The sequence below is a fragment of the Nesoenas mayeri genome, assembly GCF_963082525.1.
Source record: "Nesoenas mayeri genome assembly, chromosome: 1".
In the NCBI taxonomy this organism is placed as follows: domain Eukaryota; kingdom Metazoa; phylum Chordata; class Aves; order Columbiformes; family Columbidae; genus Nesoenas; species Nesoenas mayeri.
Window position 1 is genome coordinate 14,314,028 of NC_137541.1, and position 23,375 is coordinate 14,337,402.

Genomic DNA, 23,375 nt, shown 5'->3' on the forward strand with positions numbered 1-23,375 from the left:
TGTTCTGCTGCTGGAGGAGGCAGGAGCCACCACAGCACAGTTACTGCCTCCTGTCCAGATGGGCAGAGACCTCCTGCCAGCGACCATCACAGCCAGGCTAAGGTAGCAGAAGAAGGACTTGAGCTACAACCAGCAACATTAGGTGATAGTGCAAAAAGCAACTCAGAAGCAGAGCTATCTTTTTGATCCCTTTACTCACTTAACTCTTGTTTGCTGAGAACAAAGAGAAGAAAGAAGTCATCTAACGATTTAAAGGCTACATAGAGTAAGAAACGCATTGCTCAAAACCACTGGAGGAAACACCACTATTCTCTGAAGCAATGGTTTTTTCATTTTGTTAAGTAATAACAGAGGTCTGGCCTCTTGGAACCTTTTTTTTTGTGTGAAGGTGATTCTAAAATAGACTCCTTGAAACATAAAAGACAACAATTTGCACACAGATAATTGGAACAATGACCCAGTTGCCCATAGTATCTAAAACACAAGGATCTGGCTAAAAAACATTGGTGACCCACTAAACAGTGCCAGCTCTGGGAGAAAATGGACAGTAGCTCAAAAGCAGGACACTTCACCCAAAGGAAAGGTCAGTACTCCCTGGCAAGAAGGAAAATACCCAAACAGATTGCATGGCTGCCGGCAAGGACGAGTCTCATAGCTGAAATGTTTGCTCTTGCAGACATCACAGTTGAAATTTCACATGACTTTCAGCATGACTTGAGTGCCATAGGGGGATCTAGTGGTATGCAGGGCACACAAACCTGGGAGAGCAGCCTGGGGAGCCCAGCTCCAGATGCACCAAAGTGCCTCACTAAAAGTTTCCAAGGCACATGGACTCAGGCATGTGCAAATTCCACAGCCTGACAAAGGCAGAAGTTCTCTCCCAAACTTCCAGAAGGAACACCGGTGTTTGACCAGGCATGATCCTGCTCATTCACTTTTCAACTATGTCTCCGCATCCAGCTTCAAGAAAAGTAGCCTCAGTCACTACAGTAAACCATGGCTGCTGCCTCACAGAATGTCAGGGATTGGAAGGAACCTCAAAATATCATTCAGTCCAATCCCCCTGCTGGAGCAGGAACACCCAGATGAGGTTACACAGGAATGTGTCCAGGAGGGTTTGGAAAAGGAGACCCCACAACCTCCCTGGGCAGCCTGTTCCAGTGTCTGTCACCCTCACTGTGAAGAAGTTTCTTCTCAAATTTAAATAGAACCTCCTGTGTTCCAGTTTATACCTGTTGCCCCTTGTCCTATCATTGGTTGTCACCGAGAAGAGCCTGACTCTGTCCTCATGACACTCACCCTTTACAAATTTATAAAGATTAATGAGGTCATCCCTCAGTCTCCTCTTCTCCAAGCTAAAGAGTTAGGGTTAGTGACCCTTTCCTCCTTCTTCTCAGTAACAGACCAAACAGCAAAGCATCAAGCTTGGAAATTATCTGTATTGACTCAGTTCCCGCCTTGGTCCAAGGATCTCCCTGCACAGAGCAGGGATTTTCCCACTAACTGACAGGCTAAAACCTTCCATTAAACCCTGGCACTACAGTTTCTTACAGCCAGAGAAAGGAGTCACCAAAAAATCAACAGGGAAAAGTCTAGCAGACAGAAAAGGGACTTGAGTTTTAATCCCTAATTCTTCCACAGTGCTGGACTCCACGTGTCTCTGCACAGGTACCTGTTCCAGCCCACAGACTTCAGGACACCATGCCATGTGGTACGCAGCAGAGAGCTGAGCTCCAGCTCCTCCTAGCCCAGAATGGCTCCACAAAAAGACACCTTCACTATCTTGTCTTTCTCCATCCACTATGTAGAAGCCTTTGTCATGTGAGTTAATGAGCAGTCCTACAGCCCAGACAGAATGGGTGCTACCACCTCCAAACCCAATGCAGTCCTGCAGGTGCAAATCAGGTATCCCTGGGCCACACATCATGCTGACTGGGCTTACAAGCTTAAGCTACACAACAGCAGGTGTTCCCCAGGAACTGGTGTTGGAAACCATGAAGAGGAGACACATGTGACCCCTACCCAACACTCTCAGTTCCCCCAGAAGAAAGCTCCTCCTGAGGCTGGAAGCTGCGTGGTTATATAAATACTACAATTTGCTAAGCTATGAAATCTCCGTACTAACTTCACTCAGACAGAGAAGCACTGACTACATAACACCCTTTTCAGACTTGATTTCGCTTCAGTATGTAAAATCAGCAAACCAAAAAATCCCTAATGTTAGTTGATATTATTTGTAGAAGATGAGCATTTACTCTACTGTTTTAAGAGAATAAACCATTCTAATAATTGTACAAGACCAAAAAGGAAGTACTTCCAAATGCTATTGGATTTGGCCCTCTGATTTAAATGCACTTCAAATAGGTTTTCTGTTTGTTTGTTTGTTTTTAAACTTTTGGATCTTCTGGAAGTGTCATTTTCCCTTTTAATTTTGGCAATCTAACAAATTTTAGGGAAGTTTCCCAATATCTCACATGCTGTTAAAGCATCTTCAAGCCATCCCTACAGCTCTTCTATCACATTTTGTGTAAAGAAAAAAATTTAGCTCATCATTGCAACAGCTGCTAATGACGATCTCCAGGCTTTCTTCTATTATAATTGATAAAGAGAGAATGACGAATATTTTAAGTAGCTATTAAACTGTGCTAAATCAATGGTGATTTACACAGAATTTCTATAGGCGCATACAGCACATCCACTTTAACATCAAGTGCGTTAATTGTGATCAACAATACTACAATGGGAAGTAAATGAATTCTTAATGAGAAACTTTGCATGTTACAAAAATAGAAGCTAATAAGAAAACTCTTTGCTGAATTTTTCACATTACATCATTAGTAACTACTACTATGTTGAAAACATCAAAAGGAAAACATGAGTATTTTAAAGACTTTTATAGATTAATCCATTTACAACATAATAGGGTTGGGAAAAAATGATTTTTTTTAACATTCATTGTTCCTTTATATTATTGGGAATTTATCTTAACAGGTGTTAGACTAATTAAAAAGTTATCATTGTAGAATTCAGGGTTATTTTTTTAGCCCCTGAATGCAAGACTGGAGACTTTACAGTTGTCCTTGTCGCACTTTTACAACCTCTTTTGTTTGACTTGTAGGTTTTAATGTGCATCATAACACCTCTCATCCAGCAGTAAGAAATTCTCTGGGGAACACTTGCAGAAAATAGGACATTGAGTCCATAATTAAAGTAATCTCTTCCCGGGCAGATGCTTCAGTTGGCTCTGTTATCACATATTACAAAAGGCATCTTGAGGCCTATAAAATGTGTGGCAAATGGCTTTGGAGATGAGAAACAGCAATTTTTCATCTAATTTTGATCCATAGACATGTAAGTACTGTATTGCTACTTTTTGGTATGGAGCCAAATAACTATTGTGGTTGTTGAAATAAGCTTGGCAGTAACCAAAATTAAAGAGTACTCCAGCTTTTATCCTCAGTCAGGAAAGCCTTTTTCTAACCATCTTTGCTCTTAGCAAATAAGCGTGCCATCTCAAATATGCGAGTTAATGCCTACATCTGGATTTATTAGAAGAAAGGCTTTATGCAGCTTAACTCACCATACATATTCTCCCTCTGTTTGCTTGTTAAAATGATCGTTCAAATTATGGCCCTAACATCTTCACTGCTTTGCAGAACAGTCTGTGATACTGCTTGGAAGTGTTTCTACTGTTTATCTTTTGTATTTTAGGATGTTTAGGACGTTGCTCTTTGAATGCATAAGTAGGTTCTGCAAAGTAATTTGTTCATGTCGGTTATAATCCTTTGCATAAACACTAAAACTGATAGGAGCTGAGTTTATGAAGCATGCCTTTGGGTCCTGACTGCAACTGATGTGTCATATGTAGGCAAAATTTGACCTCAAATTAGTGAAATACTGGAAAAAAAAAAAAGAAAAAAAAAAAAGAGATTGACTTCCATTATTCATTTCTTCAAACTTGCTATTTTAATTTCTTCCCTACTTGGGTGGGAAATCATAGAAATTGCGGAAGAGCTGTTTACTGTTTAAGACTTTAAAAACAAATTTTTCACTGAAAATGTTTCAAGTAAATGTACATTACCACTTGGGCTAAACAGCTTATGTTGAGCTAAGAGGGATATTTAGAAGGCTGTAAGAGCAAATGCTATATTTGCTACATTTCTAATAAGAACTAAAAGATCCAAGCCACTCAACAGTGATAAGGAAAATAATGCCATGTTAGCAAAACCCTATTTCATAATGTTACAATGGTATTGTATCTGTAGAATATATGACAACAGCCATTAAGCAGCAACAAGAGCCAGAAAATGGTATTTGAAATACTTCGATAATTTGCTCTTAAAATAAAATTTATTTCTATTTGAATTAGGGTAGGACCTCCAAGTCTTGTCCTAGGTGATAACTCTTCTGTATCACAACAGAGTGGAACAGAACTCTCACTGAGAGCTGCTATGATGATGACCCTGTCATTACAATGTCATGATGGCATCCACCATTACACCACCACCGTGTCATCATTATCGGAGCAGGTGCCATCAGAGCAGATGCAAGTGATGTAACACTTTAATGCAGCCATCCTGGCCTTTTAACAGGGCTAGTAAGGCAGATATGATGACTTGGGAAATGAATAAACTGGTTTTTAATTCTGAAAGTTAATTCTGTGCATTTCTCTTTATTCTTCACTTCCACACTGGGCAGACGTTTCCAGGGCCCTGTTGTATGGGCCAGCAATAGACACCTGTTAAAATCTGCTGGCTCTCATCACAGAGATGGACCCACGTGGGCTCCTGCCTGAAAGGACCAGGCTGCCGCAGTAGGGGAGAGAGGGTGCTCACCCGAGGAGGCTGTGTGCATCTGATGATCGTGCCACTTACCATGGGGATTTTCAAAAAGGGTGTATTCCAGGCCGTAAGAGAAAAGGAGACAAGGCAGACATGCCACACTGGATTCAGGAATGAGCCTCTCATTCAGGAGTCATTCAGGAATGGCTTTCATTTTTTCCAGAGCACAAACAGTGCAAGATAGTGGAGAAAAATGGAGAGAGCTATTAAAAGGTTCTGGTTTAAACCTCTCTAATGTAAATAGAAGAAAAACAAAGCAAGTGAATTACTACTATTTCGTCTACCTCTATATGTTTCCTCTTTTACCTGCCACATAGTAATTGTGTCAGAAACCTCTGCAAGCTTCAGAGCTCTTTTGACTGCTGGGGTCTTTGGCTCAGAGGACAGAGTTCATTAACTTATATAGAGCACAATATGATCATATACAGACCACTGCATTTAGGCAATGTTTGTATTCTGGATGACATCAAAATAATTAACTGTCATTCATAAATACTGCAAGAAAATCAGAGAAAGATAGACACTATCAAATATTTTCCTAGCACAATTCCATTCTGATGACATTTGTATAATGTATATACCAAGGTTACAGAAGGATCGTTATATTTTATTATTTACTCTGTACTGTTTTGTGTATAATATTATTATAAGATTTTATAATTAATAATTATAAACTGGTTTAATTATATCTCATTCTATATTCAAAGATAAGAATTATCTAAATATTAATAATAAATCTGAGTTTCTCAATCTGTGAAGGGAGGGATATACCTCATTGTTAAGTACAGTTTAGATTATAATTATAAGAGACATTTTTTAGTTCATTCTGTCAGTTAGTTTGAGGTCATGGTCATTCTGAATACTCAAATCCAAATTTTCCCAGGATGTGGGCAACAAAAGCTGAACTAATGGGTTTTATATCTTCAAGGAAAAGATTTCTTTCTTTCTTGTTTTTAAACTTCTGCTAGAACTAGATGTGAGGAGACCATCCCAGTGTGGAAAAAGGGAAACATTTTTTTGTCTTATTGGGTATTCACATTCATCATAACCAAGTTTTTACGTTTTATACACATACATGAAGTCTTACTGAATATTACTGAATGTCTACATAATACTTTGCAGATCACTCTATTAAAGTTCATCCAAACAAACAAGGCAAGAAAAGTAAGTTAACTTGTGTGAACTGAGAATATGGACAGAGCAGCCTTGTATGTCCTTGGTTGTGTACACAGGCAAAGCAAAATTTCAAACAAGTAATTCAAAGGCAGGAATTCTAAAAAATACAAAAAGAATTTTCTGTGCCTTTGATGACAGCGTGGACACACATGATTGCTCTGCTGGATCAAGGCCAGTGCTCAGCATCCTGTAGTACTGAGCTCTTCACATGTTTATTCAGCAATAGCCCCTGCAAGATGTCAAGTGCTTCCCAAAGAAGTATACAGACAATACACTTATCTCAAACTCATTAGTGCACTGGACACGTGTTTTATTATCCACTTGAGAGATGGCACTGAAATTATCAGACCCTCTCAGTCAACCAGGTGGATATTTCAGAACTCCCTGGTGACCGATGATAGGACCTGAGGGAATGGCAGGAAGATTTGCCAGGGGAATGTTTAGGTTGGACATTAGGAAAAGGTTCTTCCCTCAGGGGGTACTGGAGCACTGGAACAGGCTCCCCAGGGAGGTGTCACAGCCCTAAGCCTGACAGTGTTCAAGAAGAGACTGGACAACACCCTCAGACACATGGTGTGAGCTGTGGGGTTGTCATATGCAGGGATGGGAGTTGGACTCGATCCTTATGGGTCCCTTCCAACTTAAGGCATTCTGTGATTCTATGAGCTACAAAGGGCTTCCATGCAGACAGTGTCAGGTTTTACAGGCTTGTCTGCAGTACTGAAATTTAGCTTCCTAAAAATTTGTACTCTGCCTTTGCCCCTACTTGTGTTTTTATGCACTAGATGTTTACCCCTACAGAATGGTTCATGTATGTTTATTGCTCACTCTTTGTATAACCAACATTTCCAAAAGGATTCACAAAAACTGTTTCATACCTGTTTTATTAAGCATAATTCTTCTACCATGTCATTTTGAAAGGTTTGTTATTGATCAGTTACTAGCAGCCAAAAGATGTTTCATTCAATTCCTCTGTTACACAGGAAAACTTCCTAGTGGAAGCAAACTGAGTGCGTAAAATGTATTTTATAGCCTAGTCATGTTTTCAAAATTAAGTCATCTTCAGAAAAGAGGAAGACGAAGCACCTCTTTGTATGAAACAAAGATTTATGTGTTGATGATCTAAAATACTCTCTGAAAAATAACCCTGAGGGTAAATTTTAGAGAGAGAAAAACAAAGTTCAAGAGGGAATTTTAAACGTGACTACTGATAACTGTACTGCAGATTGTGAACTGATGGTCTCATGCACAAAAATAATGTGCAGAAAGTGAAGAACATAAAATCTAATCTCTGCTTCTAGAATTGCTAAATGAACATTTGTAAGAAGGGAAGTGATTCTCACCACAATTCCGTACAGTCAGTTGTTTTATTATTTAGATAACACCAGTAGAAAATGATTGAATTTCATTTTATTTCATGCAGGAGGTGCCAGAATCTTATATGGAACCATGTCAAAATCCTAACGGAGTAGCCAAAGGCTATATTGAGCCTTCTTCTCCCTATTATACATTACAAGTATGTGATATATTAAATTTGTATCAAAGAAAAGAAACCATCCTAATATTGTACCATCTTGCAGTTCCTATTCTGGCATTACACAATGTTGATGGAAGTAGCATTTTATGCTTTTTTACTCATCTTCTGAATTAAGTCCAACTAACTTATCACTTGAATTTTCATGTGCTTTTATTTTTAATAAATGTTCACATACCCATTCTTCCTGGCTTTGTTGGTTCTGCTTTTATTGCGCCTACACAGCATGAGGAGCGTAAAATAGCAAATGGTCAGTGTATGCACACTTGGGGAAAATGTTAAAAACTGAACATTCCTTTCATTAAAGTGGACTTCCAGTAAAAGTATCAGACATCTAAGAGAATACTAGACAACAGGCTTTACCTCCAAGGAAAAAGGAAAAAAAAGGCAAGATTATATTAACCATGCAAAGTTGCCTTTTTTATTCATATTCTTCAGCAGATTTCAACTGTTCAGCATCCTGCTCATTGGAAATTCTTGACACAGACAAAGCTACTGACTGTTGAGGGTAGTAGGGATGAAAAATTCCTTTTCATGATTTGTACAAGGTGCTTATGTTTAGGCAGCTGAGTCTGTTTGGGTGGGATTCAGATCCTGATTTTCAAAAGTTTAAAACAGATGCCTGCATAAAGATCTACATGGGAGCTAGGTAGCTAGTGATCTATTTTGGTCAGTGGAGACTTAGGTCTTGATTCAGCTGTGTAAATATATCTAAAATAATTTTGAATGTCCTAAAGAAACTAGTAGAGCTACAGAGGCCTTCTAGACCTGCAGGTACCGCTCACTAGATGTAAAACTGAGTGCCAGGCCCTAGATGTCTATTGGAACCAGATTACACCCTCATTAAGTCTCAAGGGAGTTACAGATGCACAGCTCACACATTAATACCTACCCAGACATAACCAAATATCCTATCTTCAGTCAAAAACAACTGAAAATCCCTCTGAGGGGCAGAAAATCGGGTGCAATCAGCTTCCATCGCCCTCATGGTTTTCTTCCTTTACTCTAAACATTTTTAAAAATTTACCATCAAGATACACTTTGTGCTACGTTTTTCTGCCAACAAAGTTTCTGAAACCACACAGATTTTCTCACTCGTCATCTCTGTTTGCTTTATCACCACAGAAAATAGATGAAGTTCAGACAAAACTAATAGACAAGCTAAATTTAATTCTGTACAGTCAGTTGAGTCTATGCTGCTTGGGGTCATACTTAGAGAAGCTACAATGATTCCATGCACCATGTTTGCATTTCACTGGAAAATTAACAAACACAGTAGATGAAGGAGGTAACCTGGGCATCACATCAAAACGGGACATGAGAGCAGAGCCAAGATCTGAATCAAATGTTGGCTCGTGATTTTCAGAATGTTATATATAATGCTGATTGACAGTACAACAATGCCTATACCCATGGAAGTGGAAAACCAAGCAAAGGAGTAATTTTTCTGCATAGTGCCAGTAAACTGACACACCAACAAGGAACAATTACTGATGATTTCTTTCTTTTCCATAAGGCATAAGTTATAAACAATATGGAAAAATGACTGCAACACTGGGCTAATGTTAGAACTACCCTGACTATAAAGCAGGACTATATCTTATTTGGTGCCTCCGTGACCCTTGTCTCAAACGGAGTCCACCTCGACATCAGAGTGATAAGAAATACCCTGCTTCACCCTTACCTTGCAATAAAGAGTAGGAAGAGAAGGGCAGCACTCAACTGAAGCAGGGAGCTGGTGCTTCACAGAACCCCAAAACCAAGGCTCTCTATACATTCAGGTTTCCATGTGCATTATAACACACTTTTCAACCAGCTGCAAAGATTGCAAATCATGGCGACAACTAGGATGCTACAAACAACAACGTATTTCATTGTCCAATTCTGTTTCATCATAAGAACATGAAGGACAAAAACTTATATGACCACATAATTAAGAGTTGAGTGATTATATATAAATACAAGGGACCTAAGGGACCTTAGTATTGACATTTGTATTTTCTGTTTACTTTCCACTTTTAATATTTGTGTCTATTATCACTGTGTATAGAGTAAACATTATTGTGTACCTAATCTTGAAGATTATCCTCTGTATTTCTTTCAAACAAATGAAAAAAAAAACCAAAACTGTAAACAGTGTCTTAAATGACAGTTTAGCTAAGTGGTTTACCAGGGGAATGTGGTTCTTTCAGACAATATAGCTCTTTCCCACCCTGGTTAGAGGATTAGTATAGCAAACCATGTAATCTTCTTGGATGTTTATTCAATATTTCCATAATTATTATCATAGGTTTTCTATAAATGCTTTAAATAGGTAACCAAGACTCTCAATCACAGTCTTTATGTTCTGTAGTGTTTGCACAGCATGATATTTCAAGTTCATATATTAACACAGTTGACAGTTTCTAGAAACAGGCTTAAACATATGGGCATTAAAAGACCAGTTCTGGAACAGCGTACTTTGAATTTCCCAGAAAGGAGTTGTATCTTTAGGTGATTATGGGAAAAGGCATATTCTTAGTGAAAAACACATCTCCTTTCCCGAAAGTTTCTTCCAAGTTTCTTTCAATTGTTCAGCTGTCTGCCTCAGCATTCAGTCTCAAACTTGTTTCCAGGGGTTTTGCTGAGAACCAGTTGCTCCTGCTTCAGGAGAACTGATGTGCCAGTGCCCTGGCTCAGCAACCACAGCTCCCTGACCTCTGTTTTCCCAGGGGGACACTGCCACAGCTATTCCTGTTCCCTTTTAGCGATTTGCACCATAAACTATGCTAAACAGGTGTCAAATAACATATGATTGGGCCTTTTAGTACTTCCAAAAGCCTTCCTAATGTACAGAATTTTAAGAGCAGTGCTGATGGGTCACATCTCTTACATGGGTTATGAGATTCAGGAAGACAGCATTACAGAAGTCCAGTCCACTATTAATAGAGGTTATAGTGAATACATGTATAGACCCAATCATAATTATAAGACACCTGTTCAATGACCAGCAAAAATGGCTATATAAGAAAAAAACCTTTATTTTCTAAAGTAATTTCTATAGCAAGCTATTCTACTCTGTGATAAACCATGTTGATGGTCAAAATACAATTTGCTTTTGCAATTTAGATCAGCTTTATCACTTTTACAAACTAGTAAGTTAAGCCATCTGTAAAAAAACAGGCTTAACAACCTAAGATGTAAGCCGACATGCCACCCTGCTCAACAGCCATTATTATCCCCCCTGACAGGCTGAGTTTTAACTAGGTTAGTGTGAGCTTAGAGCAGAAATTACAAAGAGTGAAACCTAGCTGAAGGACTATGAATATAAGGTTTTACAAATTTGTACATGATCAGAGAAATGACTTATTAGTGTAAAGGAGGACCTACCATTTTTTGGTGGTAAAGAGTATTTACAGACCCCATTAATTTGCTTAGGAGCCCCCAGTGCTCAACATCTCTTTAAAACAGTCTTAAATTCCTGCTAAGAAAACTGTTCTGCAATAAATGATGCATTTTAGCTTTGATTTCCCCATCTTGTCTGGAGGTATCTATGGTGAAAAAATACTAAAGGATTATACCAACATGTATTATGGGGACACCAGCGGCTGTGTTTCCCTTAGAAGTTTATTTTATAAAAGAGCACTTCTAAATATTTACTTATTAGCCATAACAAGATACTTCAACAGGACAATTAAGAACAAGTTTGCACATCATCAGTGGGAAACAATAACTGGAGTACATCAAATTGTAGAGATGAGGGATCTTGCAGGGAGGAAGGAAAGAAACTGAGTGCTATGCTGGCGAGCTTCTGTACAAGGTGTGAATCCCAGTTTACTGCATACCTGCATCTCCCATCCCCAGGAATAAGCCCACCTTCCTTGCAGGAGCCCCCTGTGGACCTGAGCACCACATCCCTCTCCATAGTGGTCCCAGTTCCCCTCATCCCAGAGGATGAAAGCTTTGCTAGCCCTCCTTTTCTGCAACAGCAGCAATACCTTGGGTGTCCATCACTTGGCTGTTTTAGCAAACTAACCATGGCCAGGAGCCATCTTCTTTGGCCATGCCTGGGAATGCATCATGGGCTGGGAGCTGGAAAGTGCCAAATTTGTGCCTGGAAAATTTCTGGTACCAGGCAGGACTGTTGCTGGGAATATCCAAATTTACTGGCTGCTGGTTTTTATGAAACCTAGTATCTTGATATCTCAGCACCTCTGTTATGTTTGTTTTATTACCAGTGGGTATAAGAGCTATGGGGGGAGGACATACTGACAGCATCACCACACAAATCTTATTTCTTAGGGGTTCAGTCTTTTTCAGGACTGAGCTCTAGAAGAGTAAATCAAAAAGGACGGATGAAGTAAAAGAGAATTTTGCCCATGACATCTACAGGGTCGTAACTTCTCTGTGTCATATCCAGGTTGCTTGTGGAAGCCAGAGGAGGTTAATAGCATAGGCAGTTAATAAAAGCTAGCTGTGCACTGGTATGTGGGAGATTTGCCTGGTGACCTTTGTCCACCTCTTCCCAAGAATTGTCCAGGGAGAGGTATCAACACTGCAAAAAAAACCACACACCAAAGCTAGTGCTAATTAATAACCTTATTATTCATCCCCAGAGAGGTCAAAGACTAATGAGCTGATCTGAATCACAGACGTATTGGCAACAAACAGTGTAGGAAGCTCTTACCTATATTGCACTGTTATTGGAGTCTATCAACTCAAGCATCTTTTGTAACTACTTTTAATATATATTAAATTAAACTTAAATTAAAAATATTTTCATTTATATTAAACTTAAATTAGACTGGTAGTTAGTCTCAAGTGTTAAAAAATCTTTTAAAAGTTAATTATTTGCTATAGAGGAGAAAATGGAGTTGAACAAGCTAGAGCCAACTGGAAATACTGAAGTCAAGAGAACTGGGTAAGGCAGGTGGACTAACACCATGCCACAAATAAAGCTTTGTTTACTGCAACTTGTGATTTAGTAGGCAGGAGAAACAACAGCTGAAGCAAGAAAGAGTGGGCAGCTGAATAAAAAATGAGAAGGAGGATGAGCGGCAAAATATATTTCTACGTCCTTCATTTTTATCAGCTGTTGATCACATTTCCCCAGGAATCCTGCAGCCAAGTGTGATCCTGGAATAAACACCAACTTCAGAGAAGCTGAGGCTTTCCCCTCTTGTCTGAATGTGTCCTATGGGACACCAAACTGCATCACTTTGCTCATCCTCAAAGCCAAACGAGTATCACCCATGGAGCATCCTTATACCACAGGGTGAGGCAGTATGTAAAGCCACCGAGACTGATGGACACCTGGGTCAGGGATCTTGGGAGCAGCTACACTGCTGAGCTCGTCAGTGCAGGATAAGACCCTTCAGCCCTGCCAGTCCCACAGACAGTGAGAAAGGACAGTTTTGCTGTCCCTGCACTTTGACTGCTGACATTTGTAGGTGTACATCCATGCTGCAAATTACACAGTCAAGAAGAAATCCAGATTTCTGCTATGTGTGTTCTGCACACTGCAGCATGGCTGAAGACTTTACTAACATAGTGCAAAGACCTCAGTTTCTCAAGAGCAGCCCATGCTGAGGAGGTGCATTATAGGTTATACAAACACAAAAATGTAGGCTGGATTTCCAAAACTGTTCAATGCTGACTTGACACTGTTTCCACTGAAGACAGTGATGAACTTTGCATTGATTTCAAGATAGGCAAGCACTCATTGTCTCAGAAAAAGTCCCTTTAATTCCATTTAAATTGGAATCAGCGGTCATAGTATTTGTATTTCTGTAGAGCTCTTTGTCAACTCTTCTTCAATAATGAACAAAATGAACAAAAAAACCCAATACAAAATCATGAAAAAAAAAAAAAATCAGTCACAGGAAAATAAATAACTGTTTATAACTGACCTCAAAAATTGCAATGGAGGGTCACATCTCATATAAATAAAAACATTCACAGTTCCTGTGCAAGCTAGCACCAGCAATTATTTCTTAAATACCAGGAAAAACAAAAATCTGACGAAGAGAAGGTGTAAGCATTAGTATGCAGAGAATATGTAAATCTCATTCCTTATTTTTCTCAGGCAGCTCAAAGAACAAAATTTAGCTGCTACAAGTTGATCAACAAAGGAGACTATTTTTAGAGAGAAATTAAAGGAAGTATAAAATTCATAGATTTTCCACAGGAAAAAACAACAATTGACAGATTTCCTCAAGGTATATACAACTATTTTATGAGGCTCACTTTTCTGACACAGAATTTAAGTCAAAAAATTGCAGTATTTCCTGCCTAATAGTGAATAGGAATCTTAAATGTTGTAAACAGCTTCTCTGGTACATTGTAGAAATTAATGAGAAACAACTACATTTACTCATCAAAACTAATTTTTTCCCAATATACTGTTAGACGTTTAGAAGAAAAAGAAGGTTAAAATAAAAATGTCTTGACATTGTCATTGCAGTTAATAAATAATGTGCTGTAACAGTGCAGGCAAAATATATGCATTATGTAGGAATATGGAAATATCAAAGACACAAATCAATAAATCAACAAGTACTGTGTTCACCATCAGCAATTTATGTTCTCAAAGAAGTATGTCACTCACTTCTTGCTTTTTACAACATGTTAAACAGTAAAATGACTTGATTATGCGGGGCATTTACCTGCAGCTTCTCAATACAGATAGAAAAGGAATAATACTCAGAGGAAGATTTGTTTTAACGAACAGAACAGTCACAGGAACACTCAAAAGGTCTTGCACACTGAAATTTTGCAACTGTTCATTTATCTGGTTAGTGAGCAGTCTGACTTTTTTTTTCTATGGACAGGTCTAACTTGAAATATGTTCTACTATCAATTCCACTCCAGGTGTATTTATTCTCTTGAATGTGATCTACCAAAATTTTGGGACAAATAATTAGAAATTACTTTAAGGTAAAATATAGCAATATGCATTATTAAAATCCATGTTAAGCTGTGTGTTTTGCTGGTGCTAAATTGTCAAATGATGATTTAGGTCTTTAAAATAAATTATCAAAAAACCCTGTAAAATGACCTCTTGATTTTGTCCAGGTTGTAAAATAGATGAATTAAGCAGAAGTTAATTATTATTATTATTAGAAACAGTAAATACTTGAGTATGGCTGCTCTCAAATACTTGTATTTTATGTTGCTGCTTACAAACTGAATAATACATCTGTGTGATGTCCTAACTCTTATTAAATACAACAGATAAAAACTTAGGTCAATGCAAATGTGTTGTATACTTAAAGGATCAATGATGTGATTAATAACTAAGAGGAATCAATTTCTATTGAAATGCTAGGCTAGGTGCACTTGCATGTTATTGCTCTGATGGCATGCTACATTACAAAACAGTCTTCTTCCTACATACTGTGAAATATAAAGTCCAAATATGCACAGAAACTCTTCAGCCAGGAAGAACTCAATATTTTTACTTCTTATTAAAGTCTACACTTTGCAGGACTGACTCCCTGACCCAGACATAAGGTCCTAGTGCAAGCAGATCAGAGCATTTCATTATCTCCAAAGTGATCATATTCTCATAGGTGCTGCAAATATACCTACATGAAGTTGACACAGCCCGTCCCCGCAGGTGGAGCAATCCAAACAAAACTGAGGTTTGTAGTCGGGAGGTGGCTCACGTGTGATGCAACCACGCTGCACATAAACTGGTTTCCAAACTGGTGGTCAGACATAATTCCTGTGAGAAAGACACAGGGGAAATAAACAATGACATGTTAATGGCTCATTGTGAGGTGCTAACAGACTGAGAAATAGATGTGCCATGTGTTTCATCGTGGCAACATGGAGTAAAAAAAAACAAAACCAAATCAAGAGTATGCCACTGAGTAATTAGAATTAATGCCAATGAAAACGTTGGAACTGGCCTTTGCTTAAGCCAAGGTTGACTTTGTATTTACTACAAGGCTCCATGTATTTCCTACTGTTATCCTTCAGGAGACCAATACCAGAGGAACTATTTCCATTTTTAAAGGAGGAGCTGGATGACAGCTGATGTACATCAGTGGGATTCCATTACCTGATTTACACACAGTACAGATCTAAAAGAAAATAAAACCTGAAGGAAATAACGCTGTTTTAATAAGCAAAACAAAGCTTTTAGAGAAAGGTGCTCTCTTAAAATAGACAGGCATAGCTATTTTGAAAAGAAAAAACAAAACAAAAACAAACAAACAAACAAACAAAAACCCCAACAAATTATCTTTGGATTCATGAACTTGTCTTCTGATGTGAAATAAATGTGTCAACCTTCAGCAGCTTTACCGGTATACATTTTTTCAACTTTTTTTGAATCAGTCTCTAATACATGGATGAATGTAAATGTCATCTATTAATCCCTCCCTTTGGAATTTACTACAGTGCATCATCAGACAAAAGAATTGTATTTTTGAACAAAAACTCAACATCAGACTGCAAACTTCTCTCCCTCAGAGCCCTTATGTAGTTTCCTACAAATTAATGAAAACTTACTTGTTTGTTTAACAACCTTTGGCTTAAAGTAAGGCAATCTCACCCAAGTGGATTACTATACCTTTAATCCTAGTACATTAAACATTAAATGTTGAAACTATTCTTCTGAATGCACTTATCAGAAGGAAACGCCTTGTTCTGAGTTACTTCAAATATTGAACCTTCAATTCAGAAAATACTGACATGGCCTGAAACCTTGTTAATGGGATGAGAAAGAAAAGTGAATGGTAGCAGGTACCTCAGTGCTCAACACTGTTAGGTGACTGTATCTCAGAAAGTTTATAGTGGCTGGTATTTCTGATGTTTACTTGTTGCAATTCAATCATGAACAAAGAAAGAAAACCCATATCTGACTCTCCGAATCTCAGCCTGGTGCCTCTCCAGGGGCTGCCAGGCCAGCAGCACGGCACAGGGAGGGGGCTGCCTCACAGGCAAACCATGTGCCGTTTTATGGGTCATAATCAACACCTGAAATCCCATCCAGGTACTGGTGAGGGTCATAGACTGCAGCTCAGGGCTATATATGTTATTCATCCTGAGGGATGTTACATTCTAAACCAGCTTCAATTTTGGGGGAGGTAAAACGAAACCACAGCGAATTTAAGTAATCTCTCTCAGGAATGACAGGAGACAGTGGGTGACGGCAGCAATGCCTGTACCTTTTAGAAACCACCACAACCTTCTCACTAGGGCTTTTTCAATTAGTTCCCCAATGAAGCATACACATGAGGTCTTCCATCATTCCATCATTCACACTCCCTTCAGACATGGACCTGTTGGAGCAGGCCCAGAGGAGGCCACCAAGATGATCCAAGGGCTGGAGCACCTCTCCTGTGAGGACAGGCTGAGAGAGTTGGGCTTGTTCAGCCAGGAGAAGAGAAGGCTATGGGGAGTCCTTATTGCAGCCTTTCAGTACTTAAAAGAAGCCTATAAGAAGGATGGGGACAGACTTTTTAGAAGGGGATGTTGAGGCAGGACAAGGGGTGATGGTTTATAACTAAAGGAGGGGAAATTCAGGCTAGACATGAGTAAGACATTTTTTACAACAAGGGTGGTAAAATACTGAAACAGGTTGCCCAGAGCAGTGGTAAATGCCCCATCCCTGTAGACATTCAAGGCCAGGCTCTGAGCAACCTGATCTAGTTGAAGATGTCCCTGCTCATTGCAGGGGGTTGGACTGGATGAGCTTTGACAGTCACTTCCAACCCAAACTATTCTATGATTCTATGAAATCCCCAGGAGGTGCTAAAGCCTGCTGGGTCAGGATGGCCATGGAGAAGGCTCAGGCTCCCCTGGGTGGAGCCTCTTTTGTGGAGAGCAGTAGTAGGGAAATCCAGGGAGACGGTATTTTACTGTCTCTTGCTTATTGCAAGACACTAAATGCAGATGAGGTTTAGCCATCTCTTGCCATGCTGTACTGCCATTTTAAGTCTTTATTTGCCTTCCTTGCCTAATTGGGATGAGTGGTATTAACATCCTAAAAGAAACCTACTTGACTGGTGCCCAGGCTCACTGCTGAAGTCTATCAAGTAGTGCCCTGCTGAGGCAGATGTGTCCAAAAATACATATACCCAGGGAGGCCCCTTGCAGGGCAAGTGGTATTTGGGCAACTGCTTTGCTTTGCTGAGGGTAAAAGGTGGTAACTCATCTTCTTTCCCAAAGTTGTGGGTCTTGCCCTTTCTCTTTGAAATTTGTGCTATGCCAATGACTTCAGTGATGTGAGACAGGGTCCCTGCGACTGGTGTGGAGCACCAGCTCTCATCTGCCACCACCTCTGTCTGCACAATGGGAAACAGAGCCAGCTATAGTATTTAGCAGGTTAATTAAATAACAGACGCTGTCAGGGGGGAAGCAGGAACAGCCCTTCAGTTTGAATAAATCCCCCTTTCTCCAGAATCAGCCAAATACAAGGGAGGACAAAGACTGCCCTACCACATCCCCCAGCCAGGGGACAGGCACACCAGCTTGGGAAATGTGATAGCTTCCCTCCTTGGCAGCAACTTGTGAGTTAATGAATTCCCTAGGTTTCAGGCAGTGGACTGCAAAAATGTGTCTAATACATCAAACACATACAACATCTGTGGAGAATTTCTTTTTCCTTTGATTTACAGTTTAAAAAAAGAACAACTTCGCAATGACTAGAATAAATTTTAAACAATGAAAAACAACTCATTCATTTTTTTTATAAAAATGTCAATGAATTGCACAGAGAATACACAAAATTCTGATTTTATCGCCACTTAACCTTCATATTTTATTAAAAATTTATTGTGGTAATTTTTACAATAAAAACAACACTCCTACTCTGCTGGATGTTCACTGTGTACCTCAACTCCAGCTAGTAGCTCAGAGTCTTCAGAAAATTTCACAAAAATTAAGTGCTAAAACTTCAGCAACTGACAGAATAATATTAAAAGAACCTTTATGATGCTTAAACCCAAAGTTTCCTACTGAAAATGTGAACATAAAAAAATCATTAAAGTGTGAAAAATTGAACAATACAATTGATACTAAGAATTCACTAAAATAAGGGTAAGGACTTGCTTCCAGCCTTTTTGCAGTGTCCTGCTGTGGAAGGCAATTCCTCCCTTCTCCATCCTCACTCTGACCTGGCAAGCTGCTTCCCAGACTGAACATTTGCCCCGCAACAAATCAAAGGACAAATACGAGACAGCATTCTGCTGGAAAAAATAAAATTAAAACAAGACAAGCCCTATTATATAGCAGCTCTCAGAATAAAACTGTATCCTGTCTGTACCTCAGACAGCTTTGAAGACAGCGTGTCTTCACTTAAGGTGTTTGGTCAACATTGTTCTACAAGCATCCCCTGGCCCGTCCTGTTGACCAGTGCAACTATATATGTTCAAGTCTAATGTTTACAAAAGTAATAATCTTAAGGTGAAATTTTAAGATCTGTCTGTATAAGATTCTATAAAAGCTTTTGCAAATAATCAGCTGTTTCTATGTGACTTATTGAATACTGAAATGTTCAAAGGTTTTTTACAGCTGCACATCCACAGCTCTAAAACGTGCTACATGCAAAGACACCATTACTATCTCTTTGAACTCCTTTTCACTTGTGTCTTACAGTGTGCACTTATCATACTAATGTGTTTCAGACATCTGCACCTTTTAGATTTTCCATCCCCTAAAATTTCTGAGGCTTTAGGCGTGTCAGTATAATCAGTCAAATCCCAGACACGCTTTGTACCTGCCAACAGCCTTGCTAGCGGAGGAACTAGACATGCTCAGTCCCTCTCAAGATTTTACTCAGCAGCTGCTTTTATTGTGTAAACTTTTAAAAATGTGCTTAGCCCTATTCAATGCACCATCTATAGTCACTGAATCAAAGAACTTCTACGTGAAGAGGTAGATTTCAAGACACAGATTAAATACAAGAAATCAAGGGCTAAAGAAAAAATATTGAATAGAAAGTCTTAGGTGAAGTCAGATGACAAATACCTAGCTTTAATCTTTACACATGGAAAATTATTTTCTTGATAATCAGAATCACTAGTAAGGACGTAGCAGCTAATGGAGGGAAATAGTTTCTCTCTTTTATAAGATGGCATACAGGAAGGTGAACAAGATGTGAAGATGCTGGTTTGGGTGGTCTATAAACGGCCAAGCTCAAGTGCAGAGATGTAGTAAGATTCACATCCTTTTCTACTTTCTAAGTCCGAGAAATGTGGATCCTGATAGTCCTGATTTACACATGCTAACTATGTAATGTTCTTTACTAGAATATTACATATCCTCCTTACATATCTTCCTTAGAAAAGAGTTTCCTAAACCAGAACTTTATACAAGTAACTCTGCATCAGCATGTCAAGGTCCTTGGCAAATCCCTCATTGAAGCTAAGTCTCCGTAGACTTTCCGGCAGTGAACCAGATGGTAAGTAGTCTACCATTCCTAGCTATTATATTAATTATGACAGTAAAGGAGAGGGTTAATGTTAAATACAGGTGTAAAATGAATTATTACATTTTGGGTTTGCTGCCTCTAAACTGATCATCTGCTACATGCTTCCATTTTCAAAGTTGTGCATAAGAGTGATAGCAAAGTGCCCACCATGAAATATTGATGAAATAGCAAGAAAATAAAGCTGTAAGTGTCAAATCACTCCAGGATCCTTGGGGTCCTGATTAGTAGATAATGAACATAAGTCAGAAACAGACATCTTCAAATTAGATTTTGCATTATGTAAAAATGAAGTAGCTAGTCCTAGGAACAGCCTTTTCTCTCAGGAAACAGAGATGGGGACCTGTGTTCTTCACCCAGGCTCTGGTGTCTTAAAGGGTGATCCATAGACCCACAAGCTGAGCACGGCTTTGCCTAGTGTTACTCAGCAGAGAGTGATGCAGATGGGAAAGTGCCAGAATACACCTCCCATGCTCCATCCCGTCCTAAAGCATCTGAACCAGAGCCTGCAGATTGCTTGTTCCATGCAGCACCAGGGATGTGCTCTGAGAGAGGATACAGGACAATTGCTTTTTTTTTTCAAAATTGAGAGATGCTGATAGCCACATTTGTTATAACAATCCATCATTTAAAGCAATCACTTTGGCAGAGGGCTCATGCTTGTAGCCTCTTCTCAGAAGCACATCCTCCTTATGAAGCTGAAGATTAATTGCATATAGAGGTCACCCCACTCTCCTATTGCATATAAGAACACATTATTCAGATGCAACAGTGTTGGGACAAGCTTGGTGGCTACAGACAAGGAGCCTGGCTTTTCAGTAAAGTCCTCTGGAAGGAAGGACCCAGCCCTGTAGACAGGTCCCCAGGACCACCACAGAAGCAGGGTCCCTCTGGAAGTTAAGGGACAGCCACGTGCCTCTACACATCATTTGAGCACTAACAGAGGTGGTGGTGTGGTTGGGCAGGCAGCTGTCAAGACCTGAATTCACAGAAAACCAAGTGCAGGCCCTAAGGAAGATTTTAGTTTAAAATCTGTTCACTGAATGTAAAACAGACACTAAGTGCATTTTACAGCTGTCGGAGCTGCAGCTTTCAGACCACGCTTTCAGAGATGGGCACCTCCTTTTGTCCTAGGTCTCTTTGGATATTTGAAGAACTTTTGTGATCCTTACCTGTAAACAAATGTAAAAATGAAATACGTGTTTTCCCTGAATGCTATACCAAGTGAAATAATGGTTTATTTTTAGTTACTGGAATAATATTTGAGCATCATCCTTAAACTGTTATGAGCCCCTTTCAGGACTCTGAAATGTCTCAAAATTCAGTGGAGAACTACTGGTAGGAAGAAAAACAAGTTTATTTCTGTTTGCGGGGTTTTTAAAAAAATAAACATATGATTAAGAGAAACATCAGTAGTCTGTGTTAAAAAGGACTGTTGGGAGTAAAGAAATATCTGGAGCTGATAACTGTAATTTCTATAACATGAACAAAAATGTACAATTATGACCTTATGCAGTTTCTACTCAAGCAAGTAGCCAGTTAAAGGCAACAGAATTGTCCATGCAAGTTCCTTTCAAAGTGAGTAAAGGTGCAGAATCTGGCCCTAAGTGAACTGCACCCACCCAGATAAAATATGCTGTTGCTGATTGATTTGGGGGGGACAATTTCATTCTTCTTCATAGGAAAAACACATCATGTTTGATAGAATGGAACAGATTGAAAAAGCACTTGGTGGCCCTTGTGATCAATTAAGGGTCAGGATGGTGTGATAAATTATTAAATAGTATGAAGAAAGAAAAGACCAGCAACCATCAGACACATTCTTCTACCCAGCAATATATTACCTTCATCTTTCTTGAAGATGTGTTTGTTTTACTATTTTTATTATTACTTCATTATTAAATAATAGATCCTTTCCGTGTATACAACGTTGGGGAAAAATACCATCAACAGGCTAATAAGAGCAGTAGAAAAGGGATGGATACGTGTATAACAGCTTAATAAAGTCTGTCACTAAAATCCATAACTCCGTTTGTGGTCAGGAGCCAACTGGAGCCTGAATACAGCAATTTAATTCCTGGTGGGGGGGAGTTACTGCTGTACTGAAGTGACTCAGAGTCTGGACAAGAAGTATGTGTTTTATAACCTTTTGCTACATATATAAAATTTAAATGTGTTTTCTTTATAGTTCTGAAAACAACGATTTATTGCAAGTTCACATATGAATTATATTCACAATTTGGGATCTAGGTATGAAGCAGATCAGGTGTAGGCATTTAGATGCTACAAGAGCAATGCTTTATGTTCAGATTTCTTTGAATACTTACTGAAGTGAGCACTTCACTAGCAATGCAGGTTTACAGGAATGAACTCCTAATGTACAGATTCACGAAAATTTGTTCTGAAAGGGAGAATAATTTTTTGCCTAATCTCTCTTTTAATGTTCTACTTTTAAGGGATTGTTAATCAAAACTTCAGAGCAGCCTTTTGTTAGAACCCACTTAGGGGTATAATTTCATCTCAGGGATTTATGAGTGCCAGTCTCATTAAACCTAACGGGAGTTACACATATGGAAATTGTGGTGCATGAGGAAGAGAATATCCCCTTTCATTTGCATAATTCCCCAAGATAGTGAATGAGCCCCTTGTGTAATGTGCAATATGGGAGGTGGGTTGGTGAGACCCTGGTCTGCAGCATGTTGGTGGTTTTAGGGTGGCCATTGTCAGAAAAGATGAGAGGAAAATTTACAGCTGAATTTTAAGTGCTCCACAGAGAGCAACACAGTACTAAATGCTCCAAGGCAAGTAGATTTAGCAACAGTAAACAGGGATCAGCAGTCATATAAATAGAAAATGCTAATAAGCTAATTTGTTGCTGAAATATAGTAGAAGAAAAAAACATATTTTCAAAGGCTTGAGCCAAAACCTGTTTTAAATGTTTTCCTAACAGCCTCAGCATATTTTATAGTAGCAACTTTTTATATTTTTCTTTACAGAAACCTGTTAGTCTGATACCTTCATTCTGTACTAGCTTTTCACAGGTCTATTTTAGCAATGTATTCCGGTTTACTCTCTTGCAGAAGAGCAGCTGTCCCTGGTTTGTGTTCACTTTTTTTTTTTAACTATTATTGTATTTGGCTTGTGAGTGTTTCATCCATATGAGCAAATCTTGTACAATTTTCCCAAAAATATCACATTGTTCTGAATGTTTCTACTTCACAAACCTTAGTATGTGTCCCAGGAGCTGAACATCAGACACACCGCTTGATGGGTTTTGTACCAGTGACAAATGTGACAAAGGACAAACTTGTTATCACAGCAGATATGTGCTCCCACCAGAGTCATTGTCAGGACCAGCAGTAGGCCCATCCTTCTCCTTACAGCAGTGATAACTCACCAAGGCGGC

At 39.0% G+C, this 23,375-nt stretch overlaps 1 protein-coding gene across 1 annotated transcript in view; it reads right to left on the minus strand.

Moving 5' to 3' along the window:
- RELN (reelin) overlaps positions 1-23,375 on the minus strand; it is a gene marked incomplete at both ends in the record, with an annotated part of 285,441 nt that overhangs the window by 188,693 nt on the left and 73,373 nt on the right. Inside the window, one exon of the mRNA XM_080343887.1 lies at positions 15,121-15,256. Within this exon, the coding sequence (XP_080200013.1) occupies positions 15,121-15,256 (136 nt within the window). The remainder of the gene's footprint in view (positions 1-15,120; positions 15,257-23,375) is intronic.